The sequence below is a fragment of the Syngnathus acus genome, chromosome 12 (genome assembly GCF_901709675.1).
Source record: "Syngnathus acus chromosome 12, fSynAcu1.2, whole genome shotgun sequence".
In the NCBI taxonomy this organism is placed as follows: domain Eukaryota; kingdom Metazoa; phylum Chordata; class Actinopteri; order Syngnathiformes; family Syngnathidae; genus Syngnathus; species Syngnathus acus.
This window is the reverse complement of record NC_051097.1, coordinates 7,979,801-7,997,063: the sequence shown is the minus strand read 5'-3', so window position 1 is coordinate 7,997,063 and position 17,263 is coordinate 7,979,801. Positions and strand designations below refer to the sequence as shown.

The 17,263-nt window shown below is 42.8% G+C and overlaps 3 protein-coding genes across 5 annotated transcripts; 1 reads left to right on the top strand and 2 right to left on the bottom strand.

The window, feature by feature from the left end:
• Positions 1–5,487: 5,487 nt before the first annotated feature.
• Positions 5,488–7,310, bottom strand: LOC119131668 (ADP-ribosylation factor-like protein 3). The gene is made up of 6 exons (XM_037266301.1): positions 7,248–7,310; positions 6,984–7,127; positions 6,806–6,922; positions 6,678–6,728; positions 6,059–6,244; positions 5,488–5,796 (listed from the first exon to the last, which is right to left on the bottom strand). The coding sequence occupies exons 1-6, from the start codon at positions 7,308–7,310 to the stop codon at positions 5,749–5,751; spliced, it is 609 nt and encodes a 202-aa protein (XP_037122196.1). The 3' UTR covers positions 5,488–5,748.
• A 1,208-nt stretch (positions 7,311–8,518) lies between these two features.
• On the top strand, positions 8,519–13,673 carry wbp1 (WW domain binding protein 1). Of its 2 annotated transcripts, XM_037265402.1 has the most exons (5): positions 8,519–8,797; positions 9,880–9,982; positions 10,080–10,247; positions 10,396–10,933; positions 11,440–13,673. In XM_037265402.1, exons 1-4 carry the CDS (start codon positions 8,735–8,737, stop codon positions 10,893–10,895), a joined length of 834 nt encoding a protein of 277 aa, XP_037121297.1. In that variant the 5' UTR covers positions 8,519–8,734; the 3' UTR covers positions 10,896–10,933; positions 11,440–13,673. The 2 variants fall into 2 exon arrangements, with proteins under 2 accessions (XP_037121297.1, XP_037121298.1); XM_037265403.1 differs by lacking the exon at positions 8,519–8,797 and adding an exon at positions 8,804–9,078 and having other exon boundaries at positions 10,396–13,673.
• A 252-nt stretch (positions 13,674–13,925) lies between these two features.
• Positions 13,926–16,553, bottom strand: lman2la (lectin, mannose-binding 2-like a). Of its 2 annotated transcripts, XM_037265399.1 has the most exons (9): positions 16,325–16,553; positions 15,997–16,115; positions 15,799–15,916; positions 15,643–15,725; positions 15,276–15,308; positions 15,002–15,163; positions 14,795–14,909; positions 14,455–14,577; positions 13,926–14,393 (listed from the first exon to the last, which is right to left on the bottom strand). In XM_037265399.1, exons 1-9 carry the CDS (start codon positions 16,524–16,526, stop codon positions 14,251–14,253), a joined length of 1,098 nt encoding a protein of 365 aa, XP_037121294.1. In that variant the 5' UTR covers positions 16,527–16,553; the 3' UTR covers positions 13,926–14,250. The 2 variants fall into 2 exon arrangements, with proteins under 2 accessions (XP_037121294.1, XP_037121295.1); XM_037265400.1 differs by lacking the exon at positions 15,276–15,308 and having other exon boundaries at positions 16,325–16,552.
• Positions 16,554–17,263: the final 710 nt, after the last annotated feature.

Sequence of the window (17,263 nt, the reverse complement as noted above, 5' to 3'; positions counted from 1 at the left end):
TGAAGGAGGACACGCACGCCCGCCCGCATGCACACACACACACACGCACTTAAAATTCTTCCAAATTCACAGTGATCTCTCAAACACACAATCCACTTGCAGATCTACTTGTACACAGACACACACACGCACATACGCGTCCGTCGGCCCTTACAACTCAACTGTGACTCCGCCATTCCAAATGATAAATTGATGGCCAGAGAAATGGATTTGTTTTCAAGCACTCGCCCGTCAGAGAAATAATAATTCTGTGTGTGTGTTCGGCGTGTGCGGCGGCGATGATGAATGGGGCCGGACAGAACGCATCATAGCCGGACTGACTGAGTGAAAGAGAGAGTGAAAATCAACACACATACACAATCACACGCATGATGATGGCCGACAACTAGCGTGTGTTCTGTGTTGTGCGTCCTAACGAGACCTTAGCGCTCTTCCATTGGGCTGACGTGACACACGTCAAAGTGGACATATTGTGGAAAACTGACATTTTACGGCTGCCATACAAACACTTAACATGTTTGCTTGTGACTGTGTTACAAATCTTTTTTTCCCTATTAAAATAAACTGAAATGCCATAGTTGCTCTTAATAAGGACGAATAGTATTCTTTAATGTATGATATAAAAATGTCGAGCAATAACAGTTTGTGTATCGGGATTTAATGCTGCAGTTCAATTCATTGTGTGGTTCCTTCTAGTGTGCCCGCCTTGGCCACCAGGAGGCAGTGTAATACAGTCATGCAGACTCAACCAAAGAAGAATAGACTTGTCATACTACTCAACAGGTAAAGATTAGAAATATATATAAGAAATTACATATCTACTGTGTATTACTCATAGTTATAATCTTTTTTTATTTTAATTCAACAATGAAACCAACTTGCTTGCTTTGTTTTACTAACACGTGAGTAATTTGAATTGGTTTTAACCAACCAATACATGTTTTCCTCTACTTATTATTCTTCAACCGGATGTTATTTTTACTCCTCTTCTTTATACTAGTACCACCTCGTGCCCACCACTTTGCACCCCCCCATCCCAACCTCCACAGTGATGGATGGAGTAAGGCAACAGAGCACACAGCAACGTGTGGCCAACAGTCCACGACAGGAATGGAAAGAAGAGAGAGGCTGCCGAGGTGAGGACGAGGAGGAGGGGTAGGAGGTGGGTGTGGATTAAACGAGGTAAAACAGGAGGAAGCAGGAAGGGAGTGTGTGTGTGTGTGGGGGGGGGGGGGGTATGGGAGCTCAGCTGAAAGCCACAGACTTAATTCTATGCATCATTAAGCAGTCTCACTCAATGCAACATCCCCTATACATCATCCACGCTCGGTAAACACAACGATGACATTACATTAGCAACTGCAAATGAATTTTCTTTTTAGAAGGAAATTGAGAACGCTCTCCACCTCTTTTCTATTCCCTCTTTTCGCTGCCTCGCTCGCACAGTCGCGCACACACACGCAAGCGCGTGCAAGTAAACCATAAAAGGCTGCAGCAATGTACAAACAAAATAAAAGCCCCTTGAAAAATATTTCCCCCCTTTCCTCTGTCTTTAAATAGAAATTCAGAAGTCTTGTTCCTGAAATACAATGCTAACATCAGAAAGACTAGCAGGGAGCGTTTGGGCCATTTTAACGTGCAGATTTGTTTTAATTTTTTTTTTAAAAATAATTATTTGTATTGACTTAGACTGAGTTATTAAAAATTTCCACATTTAGACAAAACCCCAAAACACATTTAGAGTAAACACTGTTGATAAAGAAACTTTATTGTCGAGCATCAGTGTATTGCTTCTAATTGGAACTCATTTGAGCAACTTGTAGGAGTTCGTCAAAGTACAAATTCCGGTATTTGCCCCAAAATGTTTGCGTCAAACCAAAAGGGCCCACTTTATGTTCATAATGACGTCTTACTATACAAGAACGCAGCAGAACATGTGAATCTCCAAAGTCAAATGATTAATTGTGTTTTTATTCCCAAGTATCCGAGCTCCGAGGCCTGGCGAAATCGATGAAGGCTTTTCCGACGGAACGCGGCTGAGTGTGTGTCGCGCCCGCCCGCTGCCGCCCGGTCGCCTCATTTGTAGAATATCGAATCGGTTACAGTGAAGTAATTCCGCCGATTGAGTCCAATGTAAAAATCCATGCATGTGCGAGCAGCTGTCAGCGTGTGGCCGCGGTGACGGATGGCGCTGCGTCCCCTTCTCAGTGCGAGGTGATAAAAAGTCAAATTATGAGCGCCAGGCAGGGACGAGAGTGGTGGGACAAGGGGGGGGGGGGCTCGGTTGCGGTGCGCAGACAGGGGAAAGGGAAGCCGAGCGAATCCGTCAAATGATAAGGGCAATCAGTCAATCCGGGAAACGTTTTGGACCACGGAAAGTGTTATTTCCTGCCGGTGCAGTCGGGGGTCAAAGGTCGGCGAGGGGTCAAGAGCGTGAACTCTGACCTCTGCGCGACTGGCCCGCAGGACTGTGATTGATACGCCTCCGGCACGTTTTATGCTCGTTATTATCCGGCGGACAGGACTTTCCCGGCGGCGAAGATGTGAGCAGCTAAGTGCGTGTAACGGGACGAGCGCGCTCATCACGTCAATCCACATCATGTCATCCGCTCAAATACAGACAATGTATTAGCGTTAGCATGCAGCTCTGACACCTTCATTAACTCACAATTGCTTTTCGGAATTACGCTGTAAATGTTGCAACACTAACGTGAGCATGGAGCAAAAAATAACAGTGTGTGACTTTTGATCGGATTTTGTATACAAATTGAAAATCAGGCTATTGCGGTCAAAGCTCGGCCTGATTGTCGTACAGCTCTAAAAGACCCTGTTCAAATTCCACTCAAGCCGTAGGTTTGTTTTGACCTTCTCACTTCCTCACACTCCCGTCTAAGCGGAGCATCAAACAGCCTAGGACCCCCAACCGGGCCCACCTGCTGCGCTGACCCCCACTATTCTCTGAGCCGCTCCCTCGGTGTCCCCCGACTGATAACCCCCCCCCCCCCGACAATCATTTTTATAGTCCTCACACTTTTTGTGACTTGGCCGCAGTTTTATAATAGCACACACACACACACACACATCAAAGGAAGGAATGTGGATATTTGCTATTAGTTTTATCATCCACTAGCAGCCGTTATCTGCTCCATCACGAAAGGAGGGTCCCGGGAACGAGCCAGGAGGGACTCCGCGGGTCAAACAAACAATCCGTGAGCATGTAATTGCTGTCCGGGCCTATTTTCTTTTAGTGGCTGGTGCCCACTAACTTTTAATCAAAGACAAGAGTCTAATAAAGCACTTTTATTTACTGTAACTATGAATTTCAGATAGTTGTGTAAATGCTTGTAATGGCTGAGTCGATAACTTTCAACCTGCTTGCTATACGTCGGCTTGACACATTTCAAGGCACGGTTGCTGTAAAAATAACCTTGACAAAAAACAATGCATTTGGGAAAAAAACAACAACACTTTTTGTATTTGTTTTGATCCAAAAGGAAATTTGAAATATTTTTTACAAAAATACTAATGTTCATTTTGTATCATAAATATATGTAGAACAATATTTTAGTTTTCATATACAAGTAACACTTATTTGATTCACTGATGTCAATTCACCAATGTTGATCAGGAAAATAGTCATTTCACAATGAAATGTAAAATTAGTGCTGCTTTTATTTTGGAAGCTTCTCAAGCAAACGAGTGGTTGCTAGTCTCTGCAATGTTGCTAAAACTAGAAGTTAGGTTTTTATTAGTTTATTGAATATTCCCCGAAGCCTCCAATAATATTTTTCCTCAAAAAGACTCAAAATTCACAACAGTGGTCATAATTTTAGCTATATTCTTAGCAATTTACGAAAACAAGACAATGTTTTGTTTTTAAATACATAAAAAAGGCTAAATTGAGGCTAACGTGTTAGCTTGGCCCTTTGCAAGCATTCCGGTTTCTTTTCCAAAATGAATTGCCCACCCCTGACATAGAATAACGGCAATAAGATTACTGTTCCTTTTTGTTTTTTTAATTTAACGATCTAACGCTGACTTGACCTGCCGAGTGTCTCCGCTGTAATTAAGTCACAGGACACGTTTACCTTTCTCCGCCCTCTGAGGGCCTCAGGAGTCAATCAGACTGTGGCCTCGCCGTCCCCTGCGTGGGAGGCCGGCGTACGGGGCCCAGTGGCTGGGAAAGTCCCGTGATTTATGACCCACTGCAGGCCTGACTGCTTCTCATTTTGCTGAGATTGAGCCACACAGTTAACCACAACTCCGACGCTTTAATCCGCTCAATTTGGTAAAGAAGAAAAAAAAAAATCCACTTTGGTTCTTAGGGGAAGGCAAGGGCGCTTGACGCCATAGTGCCATTGTTTGATATTAAATTGGAAAGATTTTGCAGACTACCTCTGTGTGTAATTGGGTATATTTTTCCTTAAAGCTTGGCTGATTATCACATAGATTTGATGTTAATGATTAAGCAGAGAAGAAGGTGGGGTGGGCCGAGTCGTTTTATCCTCAGTCTCACATGGCGGACTTTCATTTCCTTATTCATGACTTTCTCCTCCTTTGGAGAATGTCTGGAACTGTTGGAGGCATTTGCATGAACTGGATAGTGGTTGGCACAAATGCACAGTTTGCAGGTTCAGAGTTCAAATTTCAGCGAAGGCCTTCAGGCGTAGTTTCTTTAGGTACTCGGCTTCCTCCCATATTCCCAAAACATATATGAAGACACTTTTTAAAAATGATTTGACGTGACAATTTTGCAGACCACTGAGTTATTGCTGGTGGACCACTGGGGGTACCCGCATCCCAGGTTGAGAAGCCCTGCTCTAAATCGCTCCTAGCGGTCCTACTACATTTTTTTAAAGACAAAGTATTGGCTAGATATCGAACATATGACCTCTCGAAGAGGTTAAGTGCAAGCATGTTTGCAGTCCTTCAAAGCACGAAGCTGATCCTACAAGTCCATTTTGGGGATTTCTGCTCTCATTAAAAGCAGCCAAGCTTACACGGGCGGCAGCAGGCCAGTAACTCAAGGCCAAAGGAGGTTATTTTATCATGGGTAAAGGGTACCAAATCATGTCGCTATGAAGGGACCTATATAATGCAAATTGTAGTGGCGAGCTATTAGTCGTGGAAAAAGGTTTTATGTAAATGTCCTGTCGGACCACAGCGGAGCACTTGGTCACTTTGGATTAATGCTGCAAATGTGCCGCTAAAGACAAGCTGAAAACAAATGCTGAATGCAATGTGGGCCACTGCAAATGTGTTCATTTCCAAACGGCACCGGAGACCATCCTTTTCCAAACTCACACTTTGGGAACCAGACCAAATCCCCTAAAAACATATTTACAAAGGTTACTATTTTGTTGGTTGCAAAATTATCACGGTTGATGGTTGGCTAATTTGAATTCTGTTACCACAACATCAATTTGATTACTATAAAAAGACAAATTAAAGAAATGTCCAATGCTACAATTGTACTGCACAAGTGTATTTGGGAACAGGGAGAGGTCTCCCTCTAGGGTTTATTTTGGATTATTACACAACACAAATTCTTTTTTTTTTCTTTCACTGCCAGCAGCCATCATTGCTATTGTGTTGTGTACACACTTTTCAGTTCAAGGTCATATTTACATTATATACACTTCAGCCATTTTGTTTTCAAATGGGATATTAGTTAACACCACACGTCTACAACTTTAGTGATTGACAAAACATAACACACTATGCATAATGTTCAAGTTCACGAGATCTTCATTTCTTCTGGAACCTTATGTTCCTGCACAACCAGTTCATTCCATCCTGGGTTTGGGAAAAACAAGAATGATTAAATGGGGTTCATTCCAAAAGCTGAAGTCGCTAATCAGTAGTCTTACTTTATCAGTCCATGTGTTTGTATGGACAATAGCCTATTTTGTGCTTGTCTAATATAAAAGTACTGCTTTTGCACAATGTTGTGGCTTCTTGTGGCTTATGGAAGTGAGTCAAGAAAAATGATAAGGAGTGCTTTGCTGCTGTTTCCTGGTATTTGTACACAATGTATCACTCCCAGTAGCATGTGTACCTGCAGTCCCTCGGCGGTAACGGCAGAGCAGGGTTGGACTTGCCACATTCGATCTCTGACCGTGTGGAGGTTAAGCCCCTCGGCCAGCTCAAAGGCCGACATGGCGGTGCTTAGGTCTTGTTTGTTGGCAAAGACCAGCAGCGGCACGCCGGCCAGATCGTCCTCCTCGAGCAGCTCGGCCAGCTCCTGTGCAAAATAGCGTCAATGTTGCGGCGCTATTACGCTCTGAATAATGAATTGAACACAAACGGTGGAGCAACACATGTAGACAGACAATGTAACAGTATTTATATATTCTTTAATCCTGCTCACACATCCAACACTTGTTTTTTTTTTGCTGTAATGAATAAATGACATCAATAGGAAAAGATGATTCTCGATATGACTGAAGAAAACACATGGGCGATTCTGAAAAGAAATATCAATGATAATTTTTATTGATATTGAAATCATGATTAATAATGATTCTTCAATATTCATTGATTTTTTTGCAGGTAATTAATTCTTGTTGTGCGTTTACTTTTACAGCACATTCTAACTGGTGTCATCTTGAAGCAAGCTCATAAATTCCGATTAATCGACAAGGCAGACGCACATGCAATCTAAACCATCATCTCACCAAACCGGTCTCTTCAAACCGCTTTTTGTCCGAGCAGTCAATCACATAGATCTGCAAGCACAAAAAATGACAATAATCCTACATATTCAGAACATAATACAAAATGTACTTGATCCCGCAAGCCGTACCAACACATGCGTGTTCTCAAAGTAATTCTTCCAGTAAGGGCGAATCTTCCGCTGTCCTCCGATATCCCACACGTTCAGTTTGAAGCCAGACGACTGGACGCTCTTGATGTTGAAACCCTGCTCACACATACATAACAGTGACGTTTTGTACTCTACAGATATGTCGCGTGTTTGTTACCTGCGTTGGCGTGATGTGGCTGATATCCTCGGCGGCCAGCTGTTTGAGCAACGTGGTCTTGCCGGCGTTGTCCAAACCGAGCAGAAGCAAGCGCACCTCCTGGTCTTGAGGTTGCTTCAATCTCCGCAGGGCGGACAGCAGGCCCTTCAGAAAAAAAAACCAAAAGGTGCATAAGTGTGCACACCCACTTCTACTTTGCAGTTCTTTACACTGAGAATATTAAAATCTGATTTGGACAACTTAATATGATGTCATGATGGTTACAGTACTGTTGACAGCCGGACAGATTATGTTTGACCTGAAAGGCTCTGCGGCTGTGCCGTGCATTGTTGTAGAGAAATCTCCCGCTGGGTGAGATTAGGAATGTACACCGTGAATGGACGCTTTCCAAAAGAGCCTTCAGGAAGGCTTTGGCTCAAGCTATTTACTTCCCACGTGGCTAAGAATAAAACACTGTCACTCTGTCCTGCAACAAGTCACATGTACAAATTGGAATCAAGTGATTACGGATGATTAAAGCTTGGCTGTGAGGAACTAGTCAATATTTAAGAAGAGGAAAAAAAATACTGAATCACGATTTGATACATTCTATCTCTATTTCTCCTGGTAAATAGCTTGTCCTAAATTGGTTTGAAAATAAAAGAGAAAGACAGCTTGCACAAAAAGTTACTCATCTAGACCGGAAGTATAGAAACGACATTGATCAGAAATTACAGTAATGGCACCAACTCTTCTCTTTTGACAGAATGCATTTTCCCTTCCCGTTCGGAGACATTGGAGACAAATGCTAACTAGTCAGCACGCAGGCATGAGGATGGATAACTTACCATGATGCTGTCCGGTGAATTAGTGGCTCCTTCTTACACTGACTGGATTAACATCGCTTTAACCACGTGGAGAATCACCACGGCATGTTCAGTGACGACAGGTAACGACACCATTGTTTGATTAATGTGATAAATGAGACAAATTAGGAAACCGTACGCATAATTTGTGGCCCCCTTTCGTCTAGAATGGACATGACAGAATAGCTGGAACTTTATTTTAATGTTAGTCATTTTAGTGGTACTTTGAGAATCGAGCTTTTTTTAAAAATGGTACCTACTAATATTAAAAGTTTGAGAACCACTGCAATTGTTACCATTAGAGCAGTTAACTAATGCCAGTCAGATTTTTGAGTGTGAAGAGACATGTGCAAATACATATTGTGACTGAGCAGTTGGACTTTATTTATGACTATATTTCATACACAGTGTGCTTTACATAATTAAAAGTACATCTAGACAGCATTTACAAACAGTACAGAGATTTTAAGCAAATAAATAAAATGCAGCTTACTGAATTTACAAAAGAAAAGTGCAGTGAATTTGATTTTAAAAATGGTTTTAAATGTTAGGATTTGAGTTTTATGACATATGTGACTATTCATCCCAGCACTGACATTTTCATCAAACTAAATGTTATCAAAAGTTGAGATAGAAAATAGCCTTGAACATGGAATGTGACGTCAATTGCCAATCTATTTAGTCCAAACAACGCCCACAGCGCCCCCTGCAGCACGCCGAGCCCCCTGCAGTTTCTCATATTACTCCATCTCAGTCAAGAAACAACATAAACATGTCGGAAGGCGACTGGCGGAACCGCTAAATAGAGCGCCACGGCCACCCGAAGACACCAGGACACGTCTTTGAAATTTAATCCACTTTTGCTTGTATGGTTTCCGTCGTGTCGACGGCTGACAACCCAGGAAGATGCCGCAGAAAACGCTGGGATCCATTGTAGGGCTCCTGTGTACCGGGGTCTGTCTGGTGCAGGTAAGCCGACGCCAGCGCTCTGGATGTCGGTCGCCGCTCGCAGTCGAGGCCGAGGCTTGTGGGCTTGGCCAAGGCCTCACCTCCATCCTCTTTTTGTTTGCTCCACAAAAGAAACCGACTCCGGCTCAGCTTGTGTTCGGTGCCGATGACGTCAGTTATTCCAAGTTTTTTCGACATTTGGTCGATGGTCAATTGGGATGAGACTCGGACGAAGCACAACTACCGTGCACGCCATTTGAATGTCCCCATTTTGAAGTTTGATGAAGGTGGTCGAGATAAAGGTTAGCTTTTGCTAACAGGCAGGCACCCGGCGAAATAACGGGTTTATTCGAGGTTGTTCAGAGTAGCTTGCGAGGTAGCCTTATGCTAGAAAAGGATGGAGTCTCTTAGCAGTTCTTTTCAAAATTTGGAAACATTTTAACAAACTTTTTATCGATTGTGACATTGGGCGAAGCTGGTAAACACCTAATGAATTGACTCACTGCTAAATGATTGTGCTGAAAGTGGCTTTTTTTTTTTTTTTTTTAAAAGGTTCAAACTTGATATAAATTATGTTTAAAATATCGAATTCACTTATTTTTGAATGTAGGTTTAACTCCTGTTTTGTTGTATCCTTGTTGCCTACTTCCCCTAAACTCGACTTGTGCCATTTTAAAACGTGCATAAGCATCCGAGTACAATAATAGGCATAGTTCAATGTCGTGACAGGATTTATGAGATGGCAGCTTAGTGTGAGCTGTCCAAATATTGTCTTGCATGAATGCTGGACACCAACCATGGTTCCAACTCAATTTAAAAAAAAAAAAGAAAAGCTGCATCTCTTTTTTGTTATTTTTCCAAAACACTGGATTATTGTTTCATGGTCAGTAAACTAGCGATGTTCTTACCGTGTCCTGTAATCACAATGACATTTAACATTTAATCAGATTGCTCACAAGTTTACGGGGGTTATTTCCACAATAGCAGCTATGATCAGCTGTGCAGCCTTAAGCATTCAGACGCAGTTTCTCTTTCACATGTGGTTAAATGTTGACTCGCACTGGAAATTGTGTGCGCGTGTTTGCTGTTTGTTTCAAATTCAGGGCAAGGAGTTCTGTTTCGGGGTAAACAATGAGCAATATCGCTGCGAGATGGGCTACTGCTGCGGAGAGACCGAATGCTGCACTTACTACTATGAGCTCTGGTGTAAGTTTAAGTTAGCAATAATTCATGTCACGTTTGGCAAATTTGTGGATGGACGTCCATCCTATCTCTGACCAGAACCTACCCCCAATCTTTTCAGGGTTCTGGTTGGTTTGGACCCTGATCATCATGTTGAGCTGCTGCTGCGCGTATCGACACCGCAGGGTGAAAATGCGGCTGCAGCAGGAGCAACGGCAGCGTGAGATCAGCCTTATGGCCTACCAGGGCGCCTCCAGCTCCTTCATTTCACCTCCACCGCTCAACCTCAGTGAGTAGAAGATCATTTGTGAGGTGTTTGGTTTCTGACAAGAGTTTTGTTCTCACTCTGGTGTCGTTCTCCGAAGTTCTACCTTCAACATGATAGTTATGAGTGTCTCTGGAGCCCCTAATTTAGAAGTTGTTCTTCTGTCTTGGAGGATTCTGGAATGACTGCAAGCTTCCCGACTACGAGGAGGTGGTGGGTCATCCACCCACCCCACCGCCCCCTTACTCTGAAAACCCTCCCGAGGCGGCCCAAGCTCCCTCCGCTCAAGTTAGTCAGCCCGAGCCAGAATCCTCGCAAGCCGCCCAGCCGGGGCCGGCCGCTGTTGCCTTACACTCCGACCAGGACGCCGCCTCCTCTTCCTCCTCGCCACCGTCCTCGGCTCAGGAGAACCCAGAGGATCCGCTGCCGGAGGAGGAGGATGAGCTCATCACTCGGCGCCGTCACGTGACCGGCGACTCAGGGATCGAGGTGTGCGTCTGCCAGCTAGACGACGGCTCAGGGCCGGAGGAGGAGAGCGACGAGGAGCGGCGCGTGTGCGGGGCCACCGGCGGGGAATGCTGCTCCCGCCATCAGCAACACGCCTTCAGACACAAAGAGCACACCTGCGACATGGCCAGCCAAGCCACCAGCGCCGGAGACAGCATGGTGTGAGCCGGCGTGTCTTCTACCAGCCCAGGCCAGCCAATCCGGTGCGACACTCGACTTTAGCATTGTCACCGCGGGCGAATGTCTGTGTTCTCATCCTCCCGGTTACGCTCAGATGATTATCGTTAACCTCTCGACATGACGCGCTTATTTGTCCGTTTCAAGTTTCATAAATTTTGCATTAAGTGAACTGATTGGGATTGACAAGGCCACGGGTTCTCAAACTTTTGGGGTCCGGCGAGGATTTTTTTTTTTTCCCGAGATGTCCCTCCTAATTGTAACGCCAGTTGAACGTGAAGAAAATATCCTTAGTGAATTTCAAAAGTACCGCTGTATTGTAATTTATGCCTTTTGGAAAAAATGCCTTAATTAAAAAAAAAAAGAAGCCTTAAAAAATTAAAGACTAATCCTGTCATAATAGATCTTTTGTGAAAAAAACTTTATTAAATCCAGGTATTTTAGACCATATCATTTAATTGGCCTAAACCTAATTAAGACTCCCTTAATTAGGTTATGTTATGAACATAAATAACTGCAAATTATTACGCAGAGCTCCAAGCTTCAGCCGGTGGAGCCCAGTTTGAGAACCCCTGGACTAGACGACCAACCACCACTTGTGGCCCGCTCCTTCAGTTTGACTTTCAACCATCCGCTAAGGATGTTGACCGTCAAGACGCATACCAGCAAGGTCAACCACATTTCTTTCTTGTCCCCACTCTGCTGAGCACATGAGTGGAAAAGAACATCTTGTGACAGAATGAACAAATTACACTAAGCTCAGACAGGAAGATGGCGCGGTTCTTCAAATGTTGCTTCTTTAGTCTCCATCACTCACGTCAAGGGGTGACTTGTGTTTTGACTTGTGTAGTTTGGAGGAAAGGCATGCTGTTAGTTGGCATGATTAGATCTTGAGTTTTAGTTTTTTTTTTTCTTTTTTGACGGGCTGTAAATTTTTGGCCCCGGATAGTTGTGAAGATGTTGTCAAGTTGCAACGACATTCTGGTTCCAAGGATGCCGTCAGGCTTCTCTGAAGTCCGAGCTCTTGGCCCCCGTGAGGGGTTTGTTGTGGTATTTTCCACTGGCAGTGGAGAGACGAGGAGGGGCAAGGGTTGAGGGGAGAAGTTTGAAGTGGATGTTGGCAAACCTCAATTGTGTGCTTCTCTTGCTGTTACGCGTCTCCACATTGTTAGTACTAAAGTGGTTGGACTGCGGGAAATAAAATTTGAATTCAACATGTGTTCTCGGCTAGCAGTGGTAATGGGCAACATCTTACAAAAACCAAATTACTTTGAATGAACGTTATTGGGTAAACCCCCACTATAGAGACAAACTAAATATTAATTGAAATCCCCCTAAATGATTCAAATAGCTAGTTGAAACCATAAATATATCCCAAAAACAATGACAGATAATTGTAAAGGAAAACATATATATCCCAAGTTTGACGTTTTCCTTAAAATTGCATGAAATAATAGCTAATTTCACAAATTCTACATTCATAAAATAACAAAAATAGAGATTTTTTTTGTTTCAGAAAACTTGTTACGGAAATGAAGACAACACTGGGGGAAAATGTTACAAGAAGAAAATATTACAGCAAAAGTTGGAACGTTAACAGAATCATGAGATATTGTCAAGTATTTTTGTTGCGGAAAAATAATTGTCGTTACAAAAAATTAAAAATGTAATTTTTAGTTACAAACATTTGCCGTTCATTTTTTTAAGGCATTTCTCTTCCTTTTCAGTCTGACGCAAAGAAAAACAGCTGTGGATTAATCAAACATACTTTTTTTTTTGTGCGTGCAGATTTTAAGATGGCTCTCCAAAAATTGCTCATCATGGCCTTCCTTCGATTTCATGTTTACTGAGATGATTAAGGGCTATGTATAATCGGTCACGATCGTCCATCCACTTTTAATGTCTGTTGCGATCCTTTGGAGGCCGCTGGACTTTTTTTTCAATTGAGTGTGATCTGATTGTAAGACCGCAAGTGTATGTTGGTCGGGCTTAACCATTTTTTTTTCCTCCTCCCTTGCTTTGCTCAACATAAAATTTAACGTATTCCCTCCTGTCCATTAAGCCAAAGCATTTCATCCTCATATCGGAATGGTAGTTTTCCATCTGCAGTGTCGCGTATACTGTACGTCACTTAACCAGGCTATGCAAAAGAAAAAAAAAAAAGGAAAAAAACAAAAACTTAACTGTTCTATGCTGCCCTCCCACTTCCTGTCATGTGGGCACCAGTACTAGCAATATAACTCTCAGTACTGTGGCACAACACTGTACTGTAATCTTTCTTTTTTGTGTCTGTGGACTATTTGTTAATTAAAAAAAAAGAAAAAAAAAGTAATGCTACAGCAACAATGTATGTAAACAGGGGCTTCAAAAGGCAATTTTTGTTTGTGTATATATCATTTTTACTCCTCTCATTTGGGGAAAGTAACAACTTACCTTCCTTCTCAACCACTAACATTTCTGATTACGTTGCTAGGAAGAAGAAACTTGTGCTTGTTGTTTGGATTGATTCGTACTTTGGTGGGTTTGTCACTGTTCCGTCCACTCTTTTGGTGCATTTATTGTGTTAAAACAGCGACTTTCTTTTTCCATATTTAAACCGAATGAATATCTAACTGATGCCTTTCATACTTAGAGACATACAATTTTTGTATCTTGCATAATGGAAGACCTCAGTGTGGAAAAAGGAAATGGACTTGATTAAGGCGCTGTGGGTGGATTGGTTTTGTTCCTCTTTCCAAATAAGACTTCTTCTATGTTGTTTTCCGCCCAAAAAAAGTGAAAAGAGAGGAGGGAAGCACTGACCGATGGATAATAATCGCTATATATTATTTTTGTTTTTTTCGGGTTTAAGTAATACGACGTCTGCTGTGTGATGTTTGGGTCATCATTTGTATTTTATTTTTTTAATAAAATTAAACATATACACATAACTAATACATTCGTGTTTCAATTGAGGTGCGCTGTCCTAGTCTAATAATTAAAAATGATTCGTTTACTCAGGCATTGCAATGAATCACGGTATAAAATGTTTGTGTTTATTTCTAATACAACTTTATTCACATAGCAATTTAAAAAAAAAATCAACTTTTAATTTGTCTGGCATTCAGGGATACACAGTAGTTATGTTTAATCGGTGTAAGGATTGTGAGGTGGTTCTTGGAAAAAAGTTTCAGGAACCCCTAGTCAACAGTAAAAGACTTCAAAAGTAGCTGCTCAGAAGAGATGGAGCATAAAGTCCAGCGTCAGGATTCGTCTCCAGGAAGTGGTTTCTGTCAGCCGCAGGGTGGACTCAGTGCAGTTAAGTTTTGCTCCCCAAAGCCTAATCCACCTCCCGTCCTCCTTCTCAGTAGAACCGCTTGCGCCGATTCTCGTTCCAGTGACCGTAGAGCAGCAGGCCGACGACCACCAGGAAGATGCAGCCCAGCATGGAGAAGAGCACCGTGAAGAAAATGGCCAACCCGCTCATTCCTTCCTCAGTGCGACCCACTGGAAGACAACAGAAGGTCAGAGTGGTGCAAAGAATGAAGCTCGTGTGTGTGCGTGTTACATCTGAGCAGCTCCATGTTATCCACGCTGGGTATCGTGATTTCCTCCTCCTGGTCTTCCTCTTCCTGTTTGCTTCGCAACACCGTCAGTTGGTAGAGTTTCAGTGAGATGATGTCATGGTTGTCTATTGGGTTCAGGTTAGAGAAACGTTAATACTCAACTGACTCAATCAGGAAAATGAGAGTTGGTACGATACTGCCATCTGTTGCTTTAAAGTGCGAACTACACTAGCTTCAGAATTCAGTCAACCTCGTTTGATTCAAAAGCTGTCCATTTAGTTAAGTACAATGCTACCTCCTGACTTAACAAGCTTTTTTGAGCACATCCGTGAGGTGTTCTACCTGAAAGGTCTCCTGTAATTGCGGTGGCGCCAAAATAAAAGCCCTTGGGCAGCCGCACGCCCGGCAGATCCAGGCAGTCCCGCCACTCGTGTTGTCCGTCAATGTCGATCATCACCTGAATAAAAACAGCACGACTGTAAAATATGTTCTAATGATTGGCTGTAAAGCATCAAATTAGCTCGTTTGAGGCTAATAACAAAGGATCACCGTTAGCCTGCGCCGGACGTATCGGATGAAGAGGAAGGTGTCGTGCTTCAGGTTGCGCACCATGGCGTTGCAACCCCCCAGCTCGGTGGGCCGGCCGTCCCGCTCGTGGTCGTAGCTGATGGTGCCGTTGCCCACCATGGCGAGAACGAAGGGGAAGATCCTCTTGAGATTGGATAAAGACGCACAAGACTTTAGGCGGCAATCATTGTTTGCACTGTTAAGTTTCTTATCAGGCTCACACGTTGTTGAACACGCACATTCCAAAGATGGTTACCTGTGTGCTTGGACTGTATCTCTTCTTTTGTGCCTGTCTCCATGTGAGTGCACAAAAGAACAGAAAAGACAGCCCCTTTACAAAACACCACTAGAACAAGAGTAATCCCTCGCTAGGAGTCATGAACGAAAAACTACAGCCCCTGAAATGTTTTGAATATGAAATATAAAGATGAAATCATAAGCCACAGAATTTCCTTGGCTCTAATATACTGTATGTACTTTCTTATTAGACAGGGCTTTGATGCCATCTTGTGGCATTTTGGAGTATTACAGAAATATTTTTTTGCGAATAATTAGGTAAAAGAAAGCAAAAATAGGTGAATTTACTAGACCCACTGACTACGGACCACAAAATGTGGGCATACCTCCAACTGTTTCTCCTCATTGGGATATGAGTCTACAAAAACTCCCAAACCAGTAAAGTTGTCCTTATTCCCAAAAACAGGACCTGTGTGACAACGATACAAAAAAGAAAACACAATCACCAAGTGGTAGAAAAGAGCATTTTCCATAATGTTTACCTTTCTGCATGCGCTCCTTCGTATACCAAATAGCCAAGCCGTCACCATTGAGATTCTTCTTTCCTTTCCCGTGAATCTTGAAGTGCACCTGCATCTCCCAGTCCGTCAGATGGCAAGGCTTGAAAGGCAAATAATTCAAATCAAAGTTAGGTTTGTTACCTGTACTGTACTTCTACTTCCACAGCAGTAAATACTCACAAGTTTGCTCCATACTGCCCCCTGTCTGCTTTGCATGTCAGGTGTGAGTCGCACCTGCTCAGTGGTTACCATGGCATCGCCCATCAGTTCCCAGTGGGATGAGCTTAAAGACCCCACGGCTAAACACAAACACACGCGATTTTCCCCCCCCTCAAATTGCACGGTCACATGTCGACAAAAGCACCCACGTGACGGTCATACATGAATATTTGTCAGATATGAGAATCCAGATATAAGCAATTGATCTTAAGGCCTTAAGTAGCTAAAATAAAAGGCAATTAGTGTTAAATGTCCGAGAATGTTCTACTCAATGCATCGAGGGCGATACCTTGATAGGGCTTGGTGAGAGAATACTCCCGTTTCAAGAACTCCTCCATTTCGTGGTCGTCGTCAGCGATACAGTGATTAACAGTAAAAATAAAGAGAATAAAAGACCACAATAGCTTAAAAGGCGTCATCTTTTGCGAAGAAAATAATATATATATTGATTTGGAGTTCTGCCTATGCGTCCAGCAGCCGACGGCGGCCATGGTGAATCTTACGTCACCTTCCCATACAAAGCTAGCGTCTTTCCCATTGGTTTTGCTGTCTGTGTACCTCACTCTCATTGGTCGCTTTTTCCGTCAGTAATAATACACGTGTTCTATTGGTTTAGATTTATAAAAAAGGTGCGGCCGTAGAAAAAGCTTACAATCACAAAATGTGCAGTGAGCTATATGTTAGATCGAACTGTATTGAGTAGATGCTAGTCTATATTTTGTAGCATTATTTCCAGTGAATTACCGGAGTGATCCCACCTGGTGTACAAAATGTGCGGTCGTAAATATGAGAACAGCCGCACAAGCCGGTTGCGTGACGTAAGGTGGGCCACGCCCCCTCCAAGACCCCTAGTGATGTGCATTCCAGTTCTTTTAAGTGAACTGGATCTTTAGAATCAGTTCACTCAAAAGATTGGTTCAAACGAAACACGGTAATGTCGACAACGGCAACACACATTTTTCTCTATATTACATCCCGTGGCAACAACATTTAGATCAAACAATACAACTACACCCCCCCCCCCCATTTTTTAAATATATAATAATAATAATAATTGGCTCAGGTAATTCACACATTTCTTTCTATAGAATAGAATAGAATAGAATAGATTAGAATAGATCATTTTCTTCTTCGTTTTGTTTTACGGCGAAGTGGCACCAGCTTCATGCGCACTACCGACACCTACTGGTTGAAGTCATATGAACTGAAAAAAGTTTCGTTCACTGAA